Raw genomic sequence first — 23,112 nt, forward strand, 5'->3', positions numbered from 1 at the left:
AAAAATTCTAAATGGAATTTTTCAATAAATGAGACAGAGAATTCTCCCTTACAGCTTATTTATCAAAAACTCTGAGCAAAAGAGGAAAGATCATGATTTATGATTACTATCAGAGAATAAAAATAAAAGTTTGTTCTCATATTCCAGATCTAATTTACTACAAGAAAGAGTCTAACACACGTCAGAAGTTAGTTGTCCATTGTACTAATTGCTCTGAACCAAAATTACTTTTACATTACTTCTCCACAGTTATTTTCCTACACTCTATATTTAACACTCAGCCATTTTGATTTAACAGACCAATATTATGTAATGTTCACATATCAATCTTTAAATTACAATGTTTTTAAAAGAACCTTAATTTTATGTATTATATATGGTTTTTTTACATACATTAATCAAAACCTGACTAGAAACACTGATTCACAAATAAAAAAGGAATCATTAAACAGACTAAAATACCATAGCAAATAAGCTAAGATGCCATTTCATTAAAAGGAATTTAAAAATCCCCTACCTTACACATAGATATCACTAATGTTTTTGTCTGTGAGAAAGTATATTGTAATTAGCTACTACCATGTAGTAAAATGATTTTTAAAAATAGTTCCAAGAGCTACTTTTTTTTTAATCAGATAAAATATGTAGATAATATGTTGCTTTGATTGCCTATAATGTTTAGTCTTCATCAGCTGCAAGAAGATTTTTCTGTGATTTAAAATGCCTAGAATTTCAGCTAACTACATGGAGTTTCTTTGGAAGAAGGAAAACATTTTAAAAATAGCAATTACCACTGTAATTGCAAATAGCTGAAAGTTTTTGAATTTTTCATGGCCTGATTCTGGGCCTGATTTGCAACATCAGTTTTGATTGCATTTCTCTGTGAATCTTCTTGTTGATATTCAGATTTTTTGTGTGTTTATTATTATTTTATTGTTATTATTACTGTCAGCATTGTTAGAAGTTCTTGTCTAACAAGTGGGGAAACAGTAGGTTGAAAGAGACAGGAAGGGTAAAGATAAAACTCAAGAATTAAAGATGTGTGTGAAGCTTAAACATGGATCAGATATCTGCTTTTAAAATGCCTGTAGAGTGTATTACAAAGAGTACTTTTAAGTAGATTTTAAAAATAAACTACTATTAAAAATATTTTAGTTAGAATCAATCTATACTAAAATATCTGGGACTGTTCACTCTGGAGAAGAGAAGGCTGAGAGGTGATCTTATCAATGCTTATAAATATCTAAAAGGGCATGACTCAAATGGATGGGGCCAGGCTCTTTTCAACAGTGCCCAGCAACAGAATAAGGGCCAGTGGGCACAAACTGAAACACAGGAACTTCCATACAAACACAAGGAAAAACTTCTTTACTCTGAAGTTGACAGAATACTGGAACAGGCTGCCCAGAGAGGTTGTGGAATCTCCTTCTCTGCAGACATTTGACTGGATGAGGAAGGAAGGGACCTCAACAGACTTGAAACGTGGGCCCGGGTCAACCTAATGAGGTTCAACACAGCAAAGTGCAAGGTTTTACATTTGGGCCGGAGGAATCCCAGGCATTTATACAGACTGGAAGGAGCAGACCTTGTGAGCAGCCCTGCAGAGAAGAACGTGGGGGTCCTGATGAATGAAAAACTTAACATGAGTCAGCAGTGTGCTCTTGAAGCTCAGAAAGCAAATGGCACCCTGGGCTCCATCAGAAGAGGGATGGCCAGCAGGGACAGTGAGATGATTGTCCCCCTCTACTTTGCTCTTGTGAGACCCCATCTGGAGTATTTTGTCCAGGTCTGAAGCCCCCAGTACAAGAAAGACAGAGAGCTGTTGGAGAGGGTCCAGAGGAGAGCCACCGGGTTGACAGGGGGCTGGAGCACCTCCCCTCCGAAGAGAGGCTGAGGGAGCTGGGCTTGTTCAGCCTGGAGAAAAGAAGGCTGTGGGGTGACCTCACTGCAACCTTTCAGTATGTAAAGGGAGCCTACAAACAGGAGGGGAATCAACTCTTTGAAAGGGTAGATAACAGCAGGACAAGGGGAAACAGTCTTAAATTGAAGGAAGGAAGATTTAGGTTGGATGTCAGGGGGAAGTTCTTTACAGAGAGAGTGGTGAGGTGCTGGAACAGGCTGCCCAGACAAGTTGTGGATGCCCCCTCCCTAGAGGTGTTCAAGGCCAGATTGGATGGGGCCTTGGGCAGCCTGGTCTAGTATTAAATGTGGAGGTTGGTGGCCCTGCATGTGGCAGGGGGGTTGGAGATTCATGATCTTTGAGGTCCCTTCCAGCCCTGGCCATTCTGTGATTCTGTGATGCTTTCCTGTGCAACCTACTGAAGGGAACCTATTGTAAGTAAAGCAATAAATTCAAATGTAAAAGAAAACTTACTATTCACACTGTTCAAAATATTGATATTCAAAATAATCTTAATATATTAATACACATATACTATATATGTTTATGTAGTTTACACCTGGACATTAAAATCTTTACAATATTTCAGTATTCAGTATTTTATAACCATGATAAGACTAGGTAAAATCATGAAATGACTAAGGGCATTTCAAAGACAAAGATGAAAGTGTTTCCAGCTGCAAAAACTGATGAGTCACCTTTTATGACTGGCTAGATTCTAAAACATTTCCTTTCATTTTCCCCTTTTTAAATTCTATTTTTTCAAGCACAGTCACATTTTCATATACTTGCCCTTCGGACATTGCAGGATAGTGTGATGGAATAAGAGAGAAATGACATCTTCCAAAAAGTGAAGTTTCAGAGTCAGGTTATTAATTTTCCTTCTTCCATTTGAAAACTTTCATTTGAGTGTAAAAAAAGGTGAGGAAACTTCTTTTTTTTAGAATCACCTCGCCTTTAATTTTGAAGACTCTTTGCGATGGATTAAATTTGTTTATTCTCATCTTCAAAGACAGGATCTTAAAAATTTTTAAATATGCATTTGTAAACTTAAATGGTATGTTTTGTACTTGTCTTGCATTCTGTAGTTGTGTAAAAACCACAGCCAAGGAAAAGACAAGGATGGGGGGAATATCCTACTTGTTTTGAAAATAAGACCATTATAAGCCAGATACGGTAATTACAATCTTCAGGGTTATGAAACACATTGAGCATATGGCAATTTACATTTAACTTAATTACATGTAGAATTAATTAATTGGTAGGTTTACCTGTAGCTTCACTAACATTTGCTTGCCTTTAAAAAAATAAAACAAAACAAAACAAACAAGAAAAAATATGTTAAATGTTATCATTAGAGCACAATTTTAATTTTAGTTTTAAAGTTTAACAGGAAAAAGCAAATTACAAAATCCTAGCTATGTGAACTTCTTACTACTACATATATTTCTTTCAAAGGAGCAATTTAAGACAGATAATTAGTTTTACAAACTAGCAGTGGATGTTTATGGAAGGACTTTCAAGGATGAACTGTTCTCTCAACTTTCACTCTGAAATAGCTGAAAATATGTATGTTCAAATTGAACTACTGTCAAATGCCCAGAACATAAGCTGTTATTGCCTCTCTTCAATTTACTTTCACAGAAATTAAAGATCATTCACCAAAAGACCAGAAAAAAAACACCACATTAATGCTGCCTAAACTCATAGCATTTATGTGTAAGTGGCAACCCATCCTACAAAAAGACCTTATACATCTGTACCAATATCACCAATCACAACTGAAATGAAAGAGAAGTAACATAATATGTTTAAGTATTGCCAAACTGGATAATTCTCATTATCCATTCTCATACATGCTCATGAATAGATTTCTACTTGTCCATATTTTTTAGAAAGTAGAAACAATAACAAAGTCATCTTTTCCCAGCAAAATTTTCACTCCAAATAACATTTTCTTCTGCTTTATTTACTTGTTAAAAAGCTTATAAACTTTACCCAAAAGCACTTTGTTATCACACACAATTTGACTTTTCTACTCTCCTCAACCTGCAATCTTTTCCTCTCACTCTGTTTTCAGAATTGTATGAGACTACTGTTGGCTACAGGAACATACAATACCTAGTAAAAAGAAGTCCAGCTGGTAGTGCAAGGCTTATTCTAGAAAATGAGAAGAGCAGTAACACCAATACCTCAATAAAGTCCTCCCCTGAAATGGCTAACTCCTGTTTTCCCAGAAAAAGGTGCTCTGTATCAGATTTAATAAAGTGAAAAATCATGGACAACTACAGATAATTAATTCACCACCCAATTATAAAACTGGGCAACTTTCCAATTTCCTTGCAGACCAAACCAGTGCTATGGTCTTCTTGGTTCTCTTCACAAAGTAGGTCTTAGTAACAATGCCTCACACGTGCAGGAAGGCAACCAAAATCCTTTAATTTTAATAATATCCAATCTGCTTGTCAAATCAAATTATCGTCTCAATGACAAGTAATAAAGACAGCTTTAACATACTGTGAATCGGGAGTAATAATTGATCCCTTGAAGATTTTTCCCATGTTATGAAGCTTGTGCTTCAAAGAAAAATATCCAAACTAGGTTTTGGGATGCTCAGGCACAGCGCACTTCAGTGTCCTGTGATGCCAATGTATTCAAACTATAAGAGCAGCTCATATCAGTTTTCTTAGAATTCCAAACTAATATATTTTATTAATGTGATAAAGCCACATGCTTCACAATAAAAATCTGTAAGTAAATTTGTAATAAAATTAATAACAACATGGATGCTGTCTCAGACTCAATACGGTAGACATCCCTTCATATAACCCAAATAGGAAATATTCTCGTCATCTTTTAAATCCTACAAAGAAATTCCTTTATGTTTTACAATTTAGTTCATTTTAAAATCATTTGTATGAGATATTATAGGTAGTTACATATGTTTTTTAAAATGACCATTTAAAGAAATGGAACTTCATTTCTAAGCTTCTGAAAAAAAGGTAAGTCACTACTGCACTGCTTTTTTCCCATGTCATCTTTTAGAAGTTGTTTATTTTCCTGAAATTCTAAGAATTCAGGAATACTTCTATTCTGTAAAGTACATGTCTTCCCAGGCATGAATATGAAAGACACAGAAATTAGTATTTTGTATTATTGAGCAGCATCTCTCCATCACAGAAGGATGTAGATACACTGCTTGTCAAAAGTCAACAATAAATACACTTAAAATCTGAGCCCTATAGTATCAGAAAAACTTGCTGTCTGGTTTGTTATACATTTATAAATATATACAGCCTAGGTAAATTATTTCTTTGCTCATCTTTAGCTCAGAATAGTGTAGATTCTGTACAGTCTCCCTGCACAGTCACTCCTGTTTTCCCTGCAAAAAAAAACAAGAGTATCCAATGTTTTTTTTTGTAAACAGTTCAGAATAAGATGAATCTTAAAAATGCCATGAAACCAAGAGGAGTTTGTAGTGGAAGCAAAATGCAGTGCAGACTTATTTAGATGGGATTACAAATCAAGTAGGGAAAGATACTTTTCTACTTAAATAACCAAGTAGAGATCCCTCCCATCTCTGTCACCTCCCACAGGCACAGTGGACCATCTATACGTAAAGTAGTCAAGATGCTCTTATCTTAAATAAAAAAAAGTAATGTAAGTTAAAAATTTATACCAGTAAACATATTTAGATAAAATAAAAAGAATGAGATTTATGAACTGTGAGGCACCTTAAGTGGGAGTTTGATTGAATACTTGTATGTAAATCGAAGACATAAAATGACTTACATAAACACATAAAATTTTATCACTAATATCTCCAAGTTACCCAGCATTCTGCTTCCACACGTGGCCAGAACCACACCAGATAAATCAGGACTGAGGGGCTCAATACTTATACCCAGCTGAAGTACTCAGACTAAGCTGTTCTCTGACATATGCTCACCGAAGCATGGAAGATCCCTTTCTGCATGTTGCACAGGGAGCTTTAGCACCTGGCTCACAGATTCACACCCAAGTTCTCCACATTTTAAACTCTCAGTATACAAAAAGGGGACTTGAATGATCTAAGATTTAAACAGCTCCAACTCTGTGAAAACTACATAGAATGAACACTCATGAAAAAATATTCAAAACAAATCTGAGAATTTTCAACACAGCACCCCTGCAAAATTTTGTTTAAAGTATCCAATTGTGAATGTGTTTGTCTTTCATTCTTTAATGCCAGCTGTTAATTCTAGATTTATTTGTCAATATGCCATTATCAAATATCCTATATTCATAGCCAATAAGAATAGGACTTAATTGTAATGGGAACTGCACATTTATTGGATATGAGTTAACTCATAAGAAAAAAACACCTATTACTGACATGATTCCCCAACACCTCCTCAAAAGGCACTATCAACTGGCAGACATAGGCAAACAAGTTCAAACAGATTTCACATTGCTAATATTGAACTAGTTTATCCCACAAATGCAGCGTCCCCTGCTGTGATGAAAGGAGACATGCCCAATACGTTAAAGTTATGTGGAACAAAGGAAGAGATTTTAGGAGAAGACACAACTGTTATTAAAATATAATACTAAAACCTCAATTCTTATCAATGAAAACATTATATTGATATCTAATTGCGCCCTCGATTCAATAATGAAAAAAAAAAAAAGAAGAAAGAACCAGAGCATAATACATTGAAAATAATATTATTTCATCAGAAAGGCAATTATCAGAATTGTACAACTAGAATTTTCATATTCAGATTCACTCACAAAATAAAAATCTGCTACTTGGCTACAAGCTATGTACCGCTGCCAAACAGAAAAACAAACAAAAATGGAAATATCTTCAGCTCTTTCTGTTTAATTAAAGTTTGATGTAAACTCTACTACTAAATACGGTGGCTAAGGTAATATTTATAAAGATCAGCTGATAGTATATATCAACCAAACATCACTAGCAAACATTTTATGGGAAGGTACAGGACAGAATAATTTTAGATTTCAAAATATGGTCCTAACAAAATAATTGGAAAAATCTACATTTTTTTTATTCAATAAAGTGAAAAACTCAGATACCTCCATACAGTAATTTTGGAATATTCCAAATGCTTTTCTTTTGATTTTGCAATATTTAGTACAAATTAAATTATCACCAGAAGTGGTTTCATTTTTGTTTCTTTTTAAAGCAACACTTCCAAAAAAGTTCACTTCTGTGAATTTTAATGATGTCAAGACTTTCTTTTTAAAATTAAATTAGGGATCTCCTACTACTGACCTATACTAATGCCACTTCTAATTTAAAGGCATGAATTATTTCTATTGAAAGATCATTTTTATGGAGAATTGTAAATCAATTTCTACCACCAGCTCTACTTATCTTGAGAGTAAATTTTAACTGTGTAGCCCAAGATGTTAATATTGTCTCGCTTCAAAAAGTTCCTAATTTTCACAGAAAATGAAGAAAATTACTTAGCCATAAAGAGCCATCAGTAATAATTTTAAATTTAAAAAAATACCTGTTCCATTTCATTATTTCTCCTTTTTTTATTCCAACTGATTAAAAAAATAACTTGAAAAATCAGTTTACCACCTCTATAGAAATCATGCCTTTTAATTTCCACGTTAGACCATTTGAAAGTATCCAACCCAAATCTTTCAACTTACTAATAACTGACTTTTGTCTGTTTTTCCTGTCCTCTGAAACATCACTGTGCTTTCAAAGAAAATAACTGAAACTGGTTAATATTCTCATTATTAAATACCCTAGTGCTACAAAACTGGACACCCATGCAGCATGCCTATGAGAAGTTAAATAAGAAATTTTTACTTTGAAAACTAATTAATCAAATAAACTATTTGTCATCAAGTCTCTATACAGATGCCTAAGAAATTAGGTAAGTTAGGTAAAAACTGAGATAAGAAATTATAGCCATCTTCATTCTCAATTTGTTTTTTTAGGTTTTGTGTCATTTACTTCCATTACACAATTTCAGGATTGAGCAACTTTGTCAGGTCTGATTTTTGGTTTTGTGGCAACAAAACCACTGCACCCACAAATAATTTTTCTACTCTGTTCCCTGCAAGGATCGCTTTAGTGCTCCCTGTGATCCCATCATCGTGGCCTACACGATGCTTGTCCTTCGCTCAAGCAGTTTTTCCTATCATCTCATGGAAGCAGAAGATATAAATTCAGCAAACTCATGTTTAGGCTAGTAAATTATTTTAATGAAAGAAAGATTTGACATGATCTACATGCTCAGTCTGATTGTGGAATGGATCAAGGCCCCCCATATAAAAAATAGACTTCTTTCAAAGAACTCTTCTTATAAATGCTGTTACCTAAATATACTGTTAAGAAACCGTGGCTGACAAGGCTTCCCCTTTGGAAAAGCAACAATTTCATTATCACTAGCAGCTGTGTTTTTTGTATGAAAGAGAAAATGAGCTTTAAAATGCAACATAAACTAAGTGTGGGAAGATCATGCCAGACCAAACTGATTACTTAATTTCAGTATGATAACTGATATGCTTGACAAAAAATCTCTGGATTTCATCAAAGTACTTCATACACACTAAAAAGATAGTTAAATTTGAAAATGTGCAGCCTCACAGTGAAACTGAAAGATGAACAAGGAATGACTAAGAAAGATATTTCAACAAGTTTCTTTGAAATGTTAAACATCAGGCTGCCAAAAGGTAAATTTTGGCAGAAAAGTATTTATAAATTGGCAGTGAACAAAATCAGGATGAAAATGCAAAAAGAGCTTCTAACAGAAAGCCCAGAAAGATGTTTCTATTAAAAAAAAAAAAAAAGTTTTCAGATGGAGCTTGCCATGCTTATGATACTAATACAAGAGACTCAATGATCAAAAAAAATCACTGTTGCTCTTGCCTTTCAAGTTTTCTTAACCATCATATTATTTTATCTAATTTCATTATCTTAACCACCTCTCCTCATCATCTACCATTCTATTTGTACTCCAGGTATTCTTGTACAGTTATCACCTGAATTATCTGATCTGTATTACACAAACTAAAATTCTTAAGAGTTATTACTCATGATTCAAGTTATAAGGTCCCTTGCCATCAACAGCCTGTGTAAGCCATTTTCATTGAAACAATAATCTTTACTTACCTTTTTACATTTATTTACCACTTCTAACTTCACTGCTATGTTTTTTCCTTCTTCCCTCATTATTAGTTTTCTTCACTAATTCTTCATCATTTTCTCGAGATATTCTTTTTTTTTTTTTTTTTAGTTCATACTCATTTTTTTCTCTTTAGTAAATACGAGGCATGCTAACAGGAATTATTCTTTTACATACTTTGACAGATTTACTGTTCAACTTTGCTAAATCATAGACAAGCATAGCACAGATTTGGGGAAACTAAGCAAAACTGAAATATATTTAACAGAACAATGTAGTGTAGCAAAAAGTTAGGGAGTAAGTATTCTGGTATTGTTGTTCTTTTCATTTATGTATTCTATGTTTATTTGAAGCCCGTTATGCTTTACTGTATGGGTAAGATGGCAAGATGTGTATAATCAAAAACCTAAACCAAATGTCTTTATTGTTCTGTGTACAAGTCTTCTTCAGGCAGCTGTTCTGCATATGATCTAAAAATTAAAAAAATAGCCTTACCTTTTAGGTGGATCTGTGATAAGCTTCTCTCTGCTGGAAATCGTTCTCATATACATCATGCACAAGCCTTACAGGCTGAGAGACCAGTACCTAATAAAAAATTCAAAGTCACAGCACGTAATAGGTAATGAAGTGCTGGTTCTAGGCAGAAGCACAGGAACTTCAGGTGTTTGCTTAATATTCACTAAGCATATTTCTAAATAGTCTGTGCACATTTAAAAAAAATTCTTTCACATAATGCTGCACTTTTTTAGAGCCTATAAAAGACACTTGTTCAATAATATCCACTAAGTAGCTGGGCCTGGGGAAAAGGTATCATTTGCACAAAAGAATTAGAAAGACATTTAGTAGAAAATGACATATCTTTGAATCCAGCAATCCAGTAAGACAGTATAAGAAGTCAGGCAACGCAAGTTAATGTTTGCATTACTTATATTTCACTTACAGGAAAAAAAAAGAATTTGAGTTATGAACTTAAACATATTTCAAACCTAAATAGCAGGAACAAATAAACTGGATGACACATAATGATCATATGCAGCATAGTAAAAAAGCTTTTGAATTAGCAAAATAACATACGTGAATAAAATGAAGTGCAAATTTTGTTTTCAACAATTAAGATTATTTTTCTCTTCCTTTTCTAGTCACTTGATTTTGTCAAATTTTTGCTGCCCGCCTTTTGTGTCCTGACAACTTCCAAAAATAATAAGCACAGATTAAAATATAGATGAAGAAAGAGTTGAAAGTATATAATGGGAAAGCCACAGTATGAAAGAAATTGAGGTGTGTTGAGATTATCAGCTCTCAAGATCAATAAAATCTTAAAGTACGCCTCATAATTTAAAAATGGTCATTCATTTTTATAAAAATAGACACATCTCCTTGGCTTATATAAACAGACAGTCCAGACATACTTTTATGGAAAAGAGCTAGCTTTTTAAAAATAACTGAAAAAGTTATTTTAAAATATTGAAACAGTACATATAAAAATATAGGCTTAATCTGCCATTCTGATTCCATGAGTACATTTTCTTCCTTTGTGAGAAAGCCTCTAACATCACGTAGCGTACTTAGCTGTCACTGTAAACTGTAAACCCTGAAGGCTATAGTCCTAGAATACTTTTAGAACAAACTGTAGTGGACATCTCCTTCCATTATAATCTAAACAGGGTTCAGTATAACAGCATAATTCTCTTCTCCTCACACAAAGTTAAGAGAATCATGAACCATTTGCCTCCCCCCATAAAAAACTTCTCATTGTTTTCTTGCCTTTTTACATAAACAACAAATTTAAGGAAATGCATAAATACAGTGTGAGTATGCGTATGTAAGCCTTGAAGTGGAGAAAACACCAGACAACAGAACACAAAACAGAAGACAAAAGTAGAATTGATTGAACTGGTCACTCTTAAACTGCTGAATCACCTTTCAATGTCCAGCATTACCTCTCACTTCTTCTCAAAGCAGAATGAATTGCCTATTTTTTCATGAAAGATAGGACCTTGAAAGACGTACAATGCTGATTCTGCTTCAAGATCACATAAATATGAAGTTCTCAGAGTTTGGGGTAAAGTTGAGCAACACTTTCAGAGATATGGATTTTGAAAAATGGTTATGTTCCTCCAGCTAACTATGGCAACGTTCTCAGCTAAGATAAACCTGATATACACACATGTAAGATACATACAGAAGAAATGTCATAAGGGGAAAAAAAAAACAAACACACGAGTAATGGAAATACCTCCATGAGGAAGCAAACTTGGGCCTGGCACAAGAAATATACCCAAACTAGCTCAGAGTCAAGTAGAGCACTATTGTAAGTCTATTTTTGCATGCCCGTTTAAATTCTGTAAGCCTCCATAAATGCAGTTATCATTACCATTGTTGCCTTATCATTCTCGGTGATTGCTCTCTTTCAGTCAAGTACAAAGGCAGGCTGAATATAAATGTTTTGTCATAAAACTGCTATTCAAACAATAAAAAGGGTTATAATAGTACTAAAAAAATCACCCCCAGGGCTGCAGCACAGACTGGTAGTATGCATATTCAGGCAGCACAAAGCAGTTCCAGTCACATACTTCTACCCATAGGACCCTTCCACTGCATCTGTACTTAATATCAGCATGTTGCCCAAAGTGATCCAGATATTATCAGGTAGTCAAGATATACAGAGTGTTTTGCAGTCAGAATTAATAAGAGGAATCCAGTTTAACAGCATTGCATATACATATTTAATTCAGCAAATATCAACACATTTAGCTTAAGGATTTATCTTCAACTTTAAAAGAAAGAAAACTCTTTTAATTATGTTTTCTTCCTTTATCTGAAAATGCTTTTGTTGATCCCAGTTCCAGCCATGTAGTGCCACCCAGGGGCCAACTGCAACATGGTTTAACATTGCCATCTTGCCAAATAGTCTCAATAAAGCATTATGCAATACTCCCAGACTGTCTTCTCCACAGGCCAGGGTATTCTTGTTAAAATGTCTTAGACGCTACGGCTTCCTTTTTTGTAAAGACTGGAGAGGTAGGGTCAGATCAGGCAGGGAAGGGTGAAAAAACATATAACAAGCAAGGCACCGCCAAAATAAAACCAAATAATTACTCCCATAGAGTGACAGCATGGCTATCTGATTCAAAAATAAGAAGTAAAAAATATATATTAAAAAAAAAAAAGAAAAAAAAAAAGGAAAATAAATAAATAAATAAAACCACATAGGTAGAATTTAAAACAAAAGGTTTATCAGGACCGAAAGCCCACTGCCCTGGGTAAATGTGCTTCCTTGCAACAATAAAGACAAATAAAGTACTAAAAAAGGATAAAGCAGGAGATTACAGACCTAGCTGTGGTTTGATAAATGGCACTCTACTCCACTCTGCTTATTGTGTACTTCATACCTCGCTCTTGAATATGGAAGAGAATTTTATTAAAGATTTAGCCACGGTGGTGGTGGTGACTGGCTCACAGTAATTTTCCTACAAAGTAGTTTAATCTATCACAGGGCAGACAGTGCACCTTCTTACCATGTATCATATCTGTCTATTGAGTAAGTGCTATCCAAATCCAATTTCTTTTCATTTTTGGAACTTGTGATGCATATTCAAGATACATTTTCTTTTTGTCTGTAGCCTAAATTAGGTGCCGTATAAAGTTAAAAAAAAAAAAAAAAAGGTAATAAAAAGACTGGACTCTGGAGACTAAATTTCTCTATGGGCATTTTTTTCTTTTACTTTTTTCTCTTTTTTTTAAGGTTCAGCAGAGTACTAATGACGCAAAACAATGGGTATGTACAGTTGTCACTGCACTCACAACACTGCGACACTGTGCACACCCACACCCCTGTGCTCTGAATCTTTGCCTCAGCAGTTACAAGTAGAACTTGCAAAACCTCTGCGATGAAGCAGTGGCTTTCTTTAATATTTCAATGCTTGTATTCTGTGTTTTATTAAAAGGGTGATCAAAATCATTCAGCTTCATTTTACTGAAGTTTGGGGAAAATGCTGCTTTACGTAAGCTCATATACTATCCAAGAATTTAGAAATTACCTCCCTCTCCCTGCTGACCAGGGCTGTGCTCCATTCTTAAATCCCCCAGCTTGTACTGATAGCAGGATTTGACACGACCCAGGTGCAAGACATTGCACTTGGCTTTGCTGAACCTCATGGGGTTCACATGGGCTCACTGCTTGAGCCTGTCTAGATCATCTCTCTGGATGACATCTCATCCCTCGGGTGTGTCAACTGCACCACACACCATGATGTCATCCGCAAACTGAGGGTGCACTCAATCCCTCTGTCAGTGTCACTGATGAAGATGTTAAAGAGCACTTGCCCCACAGCTGACCCCTGAAGGACACCACTCATCACTGATCTCCATCCAGTCACCGACCCATTGATCACCACTCTCTGAGTATGTTCTCACAACCAGTTCCTCATCTACTGAACAGCCAGATCCATACATTTCCAATCTGGAGAGAAGGATGTTATGTGGGACCATGACCTTATTGAAGTCCAGATATATGACATCATTGGCTCTTCCCTGGTCCATTAATGTAGTTACACCACCCATGAAATAGTTTCTTCACTGATACTATCATAGGTTATATTTTCTGTCTCGTGAACAATATACACAATTTCAGTGAAAAAGCGTACAGCTTAACTCCTTAATTTTCTACTGTTTCATTTTTTCCCATGGTACTAATTTTACAGACTCTCTTTATTTCTTTGCCCAGATGTAAATTACTTGAGGTTCTATTTCTTTCAAGCTGACAGTTTAGTCATCTTTGAGTGTTATGCCCACTACTGCTCATGTGATGGCTATTCTCTGAGGTAGCAGCCCTTACATAGAGATGTCCTGAGAGAACTTGAAAATACTCAGTGCAGTTGAAAATTGACGGAGTTCATTTTGTGCATTTTTTTTTCTGTAAATGACAGGCTTTTTCTGGACTTTTACATTTGACTTCTTTTGGCCTTCTATTCTCTCCTGCACAAAGTCATTTTTGCAGAGCTGCAGATCCTCTATTATATCATCAGTATGAGGGCACTGCCTATTCTCTGAGTTTCTTTCTGGTCTAATTTTCCATTTACTTAGCAAAGTAAATTATTTTTTAATATTGTCAGAACCACCTTTCCAAATTTTTCTGCCACAGGTGCCAGATCCATCTGGACTTCAGACGAAGGACTAATTAGATCTCTATCTGCAACATTTAAATCCACTTTTAAATATCTCCCAAATACAGAATCACAGAATCACAGAATTGTAGGGGTTGGAAGGGACCTCTAGAGATCATCGAGACCAACCCCCCTGCCAAAGCAGGTTCCCTACACCACGTCGCACAGGTAGGCGTCCAGGCGAGACTTGAATATCTCCAGAGAAGGAGACTCCACAACCTCCCTGGGCAGCCTGTTCCAGTGCTCCGTCACCCTCACCGTGAAGAAGTTCTTACGCACATTCGTGCGAAACTTCCTATGCTGCAGCTTATGTCCGTTTCCCCTCGTCCTGTCTCCACGTACCACTGAAAAGAGACTGGCCTCACCGCTATGGCCGCCACACCTCAGATATTTATAAACCTGGATCAGGTCCCCTCTCAGTCGTCTTTTCTCAAGGCTAAACAGACCCAGTTCACTTAGCCTTTCTTCATAGGGGAGATGCTCCAGGCCCTTCACCATCTTTGTGGCCCTCCGCTGGACTCTTTCCAAGAGATCCCTGTCTTTTTTGTACTGGGGAGCCCAGAACTGGACACAGTACTCCAGATGAGGCCTTACCAGGGCAGAGTAGAGGGGGAGGATCACCTCCCTCGACCTGCTGGCCACGCTCTTCTTAATGCACCCCAGAATGCCATTGGCCTTTTTGGCCACGAGGGCACACTGCTGGCTCATGGCCAACCTGTTGTCCACCAGGACGCCCAGGTCCCTCTCTGCAGAGCTCCTCTCCAGCAGCTCATCCCCCAGCCTGTATTGGTGCATGCAATTATTCCTCCCTAGGTGTAAGACCCTACACTTGCTTTTGTTAAACCTCATCCGTTTCTTACTGCCCATACTTTGAGTTTCATCACTGTTTCTTTGCTTAGAAAAGTATTTGTTTTATATTTATATGGAATGGAATACTGTTCAAATTTCCCTAATACAATGAATTTTTTCATCTGATTTAACCAAGAGCTACTGAAAACATCAAATCTTTGGTCCGCTTGAATATATGAAATTAACTACTTTTTTCATGCAGCAGGATGCCCACACTCAGCCTCTGTGTGTTTTAAAGGCTAAGACCTGGGACTCTTCAGCCTGGAGAAAACTGAGAGATGATCTTATCAAGCTTATAAAAATCTAAAGGGCACAACTCAAATGGATGGGGCCAGACTCTTTTCAACAGTGCCCAGCAACAGAATAAGGGCCAGTGGGCACAAACAGGAACACAGAAAGTTCCATACAAACACAAGGAAAAACTTCTTTACTCTGAAGCCTGTTCCAGAATTCTTCTCAGAAGAATTCTGGAACAGGCTGCCCAGAGATGTTGTGGAATCTCCTTTAGAGATATTTACCTGGACACTTTCCTCTGCAACCTCCTCTAGGGAACCTCCTCTGTTAGCAGGGGTTTGGACTAGATGATCGCCAGAGATCTCTTCCAACTTCTCTGGTTCTGTGATTCTGTGACTGTGATTGCCATCCTATTAAAAGAAATAAAACTACTTCTAAATGTCTTTAGTCTGAGTTATTCTTCACTTGGAGTTACTGGGTGGAAGTGCTGTTTAAATGTTATTTTGTTGCTCCATACATTCCTGAGAATTTGTAATGGCTGGAGATTTAACAACTCTTTTTCTATATTTTCTCAGTTGGTTGTGTATTTTATCTCATTTCACTTTTAGTGTAATATTTTCTTGGGGAATCATTCTGATTTACGGAGTTTGACAGATACAAGTATTACAGCATCTAAATTGCAGTTGTTCTCCACTATTTACTATTAAGTACAACACAGTGTACTAACCGATCATGGACTTTCACAGATAAAGTTTGCCACAGATGGGACCAAAACTTTGGAGATGACAGGAGAGCCAAGATACCCAAAAAAAGATCTTACAACCATACTCTTCAGGTAGGCAACAATGTAAGCAAAGGTGGGAAGAACTAGCTGTATAGGTTGACTTAGTTGAAAATTAAGAGCATCAAGAAAGATGGCTCCTCAGCTTCTATGCCAGAAGAAGAAACCTTACTGAAGTATGATACTAACCCCATGATGAGGACAATGTGGATTTAAAGAAGATATTTTGAACCTGAAGAGAAACAAATACTTAAGAAACAAATAAATGAGCACCTCAACTTTGTAATTACAAATAGGAAAAGTAATCTGAGGAGAAAATGACACCAGGACCTTGAGACAGACAGACTTGGACTAATTCCCAAGGTCAGATAATTTGTTGACAAAAGCAAGATGTACAGATGGTCTGTCCTCGAATATTACTTCAGTCTAGCTGAGATATTTCAGCACACACGAAGTAGTACTAATAATCTGTTTCTACTGCATTTGAAATTAAAAGATAAACAAACAAAGTACATATTCACCTAGTTTAACAATTAAGGATTTTTAAATTTAGGTTTGATATTGGAGTTTTTAATTGTAGAATATCTAGATCATCACTTTCCTCTCTGTTTTAAACCACTATATGGGTTTTAGTCCTGATTCTTAGAGGAATACACATTGCTCTTGTTTTCAGTGACTGGGTCTTAGAGAAAAAGTTACATTACTTCTTACCTTGTAGAAAATGATATGAGCGAGAGCAATTGGAAACTGTACTTCAGCAATAATGTAAAAGTAAGCCTTAAGATGAAGAAATCTCAATATTATACATCAGTTAAAATCACAGAATCATAGAATAGTTTGGGTTGGAAGTGACCTTTAAGATCATGTAGTTCCAACCCCCCCGCTATAGGGAGGGACACTTCCCATTAGACCAGTCTGCTCAAAGCCCCATCCAGCCTGGCCTTGATTGCTTCTAGGGAGGAAGCATTCATAACCCCTGTGAGCAACCTGTTCCAGTATCTCACCTCCCTCACAGTAAAAAATTTCTTCCTGAATTCTAGTCTAAATCTACCCTCTTCCAGTTTAAAGCCATTTCCCCTCATCCTGTCTCTACATACCCTTGTAAAAAGTCCTTTCCCTGCTTTCCTTCATGAAGCATACATATGCAGTACTTATGGACATGGTTTAATGGGCAATATTTGTGATAGATGGACAGTAGGACTAGATAATCTTAGAGGTCTTTTCCAACCTCAGTGATTCTATGATATGCAAATACTATGTATAATACACACATTTGGTCACAATTCCTCACCACTTGATTGAGTGAAAGCTAGGAAGGAATTACAAAAAAGAAAGATATGCTGATGTTGCTTAAATTACTAAAGTTTTTTGAGAATTTTTAACATATATTTTTTCTCTACAAAGGCAATACCACTCAGTTACACAAGCAGATTCAGCTATTACAGTTATAAACACAGTAAAGAAAACCATGCAAATAATTTTTTCCTCCTTGAAAAAAACAATCAAATCTAGGAGTTATTCACAGATGCAGGTAGGTTGTTCTGTTTTCCTTAAGCTCATTACAAAAGCGAATAAGGAAATTACCTCTTCTACCTATATATGTATTCAATACCAGCTCTATATAGAAACAGCATGGTTTCATTAGTATCTGTCACAACATTAGTATTATATTAGAAATGGCTCGAAGCCAATATCCCAAGTACAACAGCCCCAAAACTTGAGAAAGGCCAGATACAGGCTCTGCAACACAAAGCATCTTTGCATTTTATTAACTGATGATGTTTGTTAGAAAAAATTTATTTTCCTTAACTATCTTGGACTTTTTCATATGAAACATGGCTAACAATGTATTTTTCTAGGTTACATTACTGAAGGCATAATGATATTCATAAAGTCAAAAAAAAAAAAAAAGAAAAAGAAAAAAGGATCACTGAATTATATTATTACTCAATATAAATATTTGCCCAGAAGTGTTTCTCTAATCAATATTTAAAGTGAGTCAAGGAAGTTTAATAGCTAGATTTTGCTCTCATTACACGTCATCATCCTTTACCTGATATCTTCTGAAGCTGTAGACCCCTTGAAGGTTGGGAGAAAGCAAACAATTAATTTCACAAAATTTTCATGAGAAAAAAACTCATTTGAAAAAATACAAAACCGGATTAACATTTTCATGCAGTCAGAATCGCACTGATATAATGCAATAATTTCTTTAATAATGAAATATGCTTTGATCCTATTATATGTTTCAGAAATAATTACATCCTGTCAAAACACCAAAGAAAATGAAAGTACAAATGGTTCACAAATAAAAATAATTGTAAATCATGAGCTGCTATTGAAGATGAGGACTGTAATTAAAGCACATATGTATGAGAATGTGCATGCGCACTTCAGCACACACTGTGCTGCCTACCAGAATTGCCTCTGATCTGGTATCTGTTATTTCTGATAAATGTGAGAGAACTGTGCTAAAATCCTAGTTAAATCTGCATGTGTGCTACAGTTTTCAGTATACAGATGAATAAAATGTATTGATGTTTTCTGTCAGTTAAGGAGATATGTCCTATTTTGTCAAATACTCCCACGTGAACATGATATTGAACCTTTTAGCAGCATGAATCGCTGATGACAGTGGGTGCTGAAGAACTAGATGACATACACTTAAAGAATTAAATCAGTTATTACTTTTAAAGTACTGATCATTTACAATGACTGCTCTGCAATGGGAAATAAAAGTACTAGGTACTACCCCAGACATTAACCTAAAGAACTCTGCCCGAATGGTTTACTCTGAAAGCACAAAACCAACTCAAAGGGAAAGCCAAGGAAACAAAGCTACTAATGCCATAGTGCGGTGGTTTCATTCCAGTAAGTAGCTAAGCTCCACCACGCTGCTCTCCAATTCCCCTCCTTCAAAAGGACATAAGAAAATACCATTTAAAAAAAGCTTGTGGGTTGAGATATGGCCGGGCAGATCGCTCACCAATTACTGTCATGGGCAAAAAAGACTCAGCCTAAGGGAGATGAAGATAATTTATTGCCAACTATTAACAAGATAGAGAAGTGAGAATGAACTGTAAAGTAGAAACAGCTCCCTCCTCACCCACCCTCTTCTACCTCCTCCTGCAAGAGGAGGTAACGCTTTGCCCTTGCAGATCCTCCACAGTCACTCTCTGCCCCTGCTCCACGTGGGTCCCTCTCACAACACCATCCTTCGCAACTGATCCCACGTGGCCTTCCCACACTCTGCAGCTCTCCCAGCACGGCTCCGTAGCGCTGAGCCCACCCTTCGGGCTCCACACGGGTCCCCACGGCTGCAGCTCCCCCGGCCCTCCCGCCCCACCGCGTGTGCTGCGGAGGGACGGCCCGCTCCTCCGTGGGCCTCTGCCGGGCCGCAGGGAGCCGCTGCCGTGTGCCCGGAGCTCCTCCCGCGCCGACCTCGGCGCCCGCGGGGCCGTTCTCTCCCATCTCGGCTCCCCTTTCCCGGCTGCTGTCGCACGGCGGTTCGTCCCTTCCTTCCGTCTCCTCTCGCAGAGCGCACCCGGCGTCGCTCACGGCTCAGCTCTGGCAGCGGCGGTCCCTTTGGAGCAGCTGGAGCTGGCTCTGCTCTCACATGGGCAGCGCTGGGCTCTGCTCACTGAGCCCATCCCTGCAGCCCCCGCTTCCGAAATGTTACCACATAAACCAAATATGTGGGCTTTAGTCAGTATGCTCTAAATACCAGCTGCATATTTATTATGCCAGGGTTATGAACTGCAAATTATGTTATGAATGTGCAATGTTAGGTTCAAATTCTGAAAGTTGCTTTGAGGAATGGATGCCTAATTTCCATAGGAACTATGTATCTAAATCAAGTTTTCCAGTCAACTTTGAATACATCAGTTGAATTTCTAGGTGAAGCAGAAATATTTTTGAATCCATCTAAATGCACAGCCTGCAATTCACTTCACTCATTAGTAGATGAAGTGATTATAATTTTTTTAAAATTCAATGCAAAAAAAATTACCTGCATTACCTCTGAAACACTTAAATACATCCCTTTAAAATGTTTAATACTTTAAAGTTCTAGCTAATATGATATTTTCCACGTAAAGCTTGATCTGCTGTGGTGAATTATCAAAGATAGTACAGTCCTCTCAGATCAGCAAGAATCAAATGAGCATTCACAGTCTCAAGGGTCTTTTGTTGTGAAACTGGGAAAAACACTGGTATGCAGATATACTTGCTCCATGGCTTTCTCTACTATTGTACTTGTGTTTTGAGTGATTACAAAATTAGTGAAGGGATTAACAAGATGATGAGACAGTAGAGAGTCAGGGAAATAAAATAATTACGAAAAAAAAGATTACCTAAAGCAAAACTAAGTGCAACAGAAGCAACTACATGTCAGCCATAAAGATAATTTTATTAGTGTGCTCCATTCTTAGCATTGGTAAATTATGACAAATGTGTTTTAGGAAAGCATATTCAGAAAACATTTCAAGAATCTTTAAGTAAATTATTACATGGAAGTGAGGTGAAGTTGAAGTGAAATCACTAGACTGGAAAATATGTAGGGACTGCTGCTAACTACAGCTTATTTTCACAGTGTTAGAGAGAAGTTTTACCCAAATGTAGTAGATTTTACCTATGTCCAGGTTTTACAATGCACAAATCCTTTCCTACCTATGGTTTGCTTTTGGGTGCTCCCATGGAATGAGCTTTGAGAATCTAGATTCAATACACATGTAGATTGCTTTATGCCCAACACTGACTTCACTATTTAAATTCCTTACCAAAATTTCCCTGCCAATGCAGTTAATACTTTCTTGTTCATATACTTCTTCTGCACATCATTACATTGAAGTCTGAAAGAACAAAAGGTCTATGAGAATATGTCTTGCAAAGATAGACGTGTAGATCCCTTTGAAAGTAGCAGCTCCTATTTATTTCCATGGAAGCTAGAACAGATATAAAGAGCTCAATAACACCATTTGATAGAGCAAATTCTCAGTTACAGAGCACTCTTTTTCAACACAGTTGCCACCATAGCTATGCATTTTTGACAGCAGTGAACAAGAGCTTGCGTATCATGCTCGTAATAATCTGCACCAGGTGACTCCTGACCAATCAGAGTGCTGCTGAAATGCACTACCCACCACCTCACTCCGCTCGCCTCCACTGTTTGGTCTCCATAAACGTTCAGCATGCATCAGTGAATGTCAATGGATGCAGGTTGTTCCACGTGGGGAAATTCAATTGCGCCTCTTCACTTTGTACACACTTCCATGTCTGACACTATTTTGTCAGACTCTGCTGCCATCTGTCACACAGCAACAAAATGTAATGGAATATTGGCATGAGGGTTCAACCTCTACTGCCATACCACCAACATTCCTTAGATGTTGTGGGCCAACACATTAAAATAAGAGCAGCCCTTGTATAATCGCATACCTCAGCCTGAGTTTTAGCCTTCTTGAAGTGAATCCCTGTTCTGTTTTGGACTATAGAAAAAGATGAGAAAAAAATCAATATTGAACTTAATTATCATGCAACAAAAGTTCTTAAATTCTTCAAGCTAACACCACTCATAATTATCTAAATTTGCAGACCACAATTATTAGTCATGTTTATGCCATTATCCAACTTGATTCTGGAGGATGTTAAGTCAGACCACAGATGTCAAACACAAAAATAAGTTCAGCTGTCTGAAATTGGAATGCAAAGCAAAGGAAATAAGAGATTTCATGAAGATAATATGTTTGTAATACACTAATGAATGTCTTTTATAGCAGTGTTAAGTACTACAGCCCACTACTCACTCTTAACATAGGCTGGGAAGGATTAAGAGCTTATATAAGGTATAAACATATTATTAATGCCAAGAACAAAGGAAGTGGAATAAGTTAACTTGAATTTCCAGTGCTCTTTTTAAATTTGGATAAAATTCCAGGACCTCACTCATCTCACAGAGGATACAATAGCAAAAGCAGCACGTGGGACAAGCCACAGAGAAATTACAAGTAGCAGAGGAGCAAAAAGGTATCCCCTTGGCCTCAGACTATTAATTAGCAACTAGCAAAGCTGTACCACAGAATCACTGCTCCAGCATTCCTCCTCTAGAGGTTGCTGCTTGTCTGCCTCATTATCATCTGGATGGAAAACAACACTCTTTCCTGGGAGTTCTCTGCAACAGTCTTATTGATTAAGTTCCCACAGTGTTAAATCATTCTGTAGCTTTCACTCCATTCTTCCTACCTTCCCACCCTTGAATAATAAAAGCTTTGGTGGATTTATGGGGGTGGTGCAGTAGATGTGGAGCATTTGATAAATACCACAGCATAATATGGTTTCTATTTATGCAACGCCTTTAGCTTCAGAACATTTCACATGCCAAGACAATATTTAAAAAAGCAAATTTAAACTATTGTGACTTTGTACTTGCAGGTATACTGCTTCTGTTACCCTCAGGAATCTGCCAAGCACATCTAAATGTGTCCTTTCCTGGCTGCAGTGAATTTGAAGTAAACAGACAAATAAACTAGAAAAGGCAACGATGACTCCCTGTTCATCATCCTTCAAGTTGGAGCAACCCAAGAAGCTCAAAATAAATTTGTTACTCACCCCCTCCCTCGCCCCATCCCAGGCATACATCTGAAATATGCCAATTTATGTAACAAAAAATTAAAACTAGTATTCAGTTTAAATTTTTGATTACAAATAACAATGAATTTTCTCTCTCATAAAAGATCAAATCCACAATCATAGATTCTTACGTCACAGAACCAACTATAAAGATGTAGTCTAATGATGACTATAGGCTTTGCCATATTATTTTGGAACTGGGTGCAAATCAAGGTATTTTTTGAACTGGTCATGAATTAAGGAGATGCTAAGCAGGGGTTAAGTTTCCTTAGAAGACCCAGGAAAGAGAAAATGCAGCTTATTCAAATGGACTCTGAGGGGAAAGTGGGCTGACAAAAAAACTCAGAAAAAGTGTTCAGAAATTAGAGAATATATATATATATGTATATATATATGGAAAAAGAG

The 23,112-nt window shown here is 36.8% G+C and overlaps 1 protein-coding gene across 1 annotated transcript in view; it reads right to left on the minus strand.

Annotated features, from left to right (window-relative positions):
- The window catches only part of LOC146545017 (uncharacterized), a 201,091-nt gene that overhangs the window by 117,145 nt on the left and 60,834 nt on the right, over positions 1–23,112 (minus strand). Inside the window, 2 exon segments of the mRNA XM_085218439.1 lie at positions 9,547–9,570; positions 9,573–9,621. Of these exon segments, the coding sequence (XP_085074565.1) occupies positions 9,547–9,570; positions 9,573–9,621 (73 nt within the window).

This window comes from Meleagris gallopavo, chromosome 2 (genome assembly GCF_905368555.1).
Source record: "Meleagris gallopavo chromosome 2, MGAL_WU_HG_1.1, whole genome shotgun sequence".
In the NCBI taxonomy this organism is placed as follows: domain Eukaryota; kingdom Metazoa; phylum Chordata; class Aves; order Galliformes; family Phasianidae; genus Meleagris; species Meleagris gallopavo.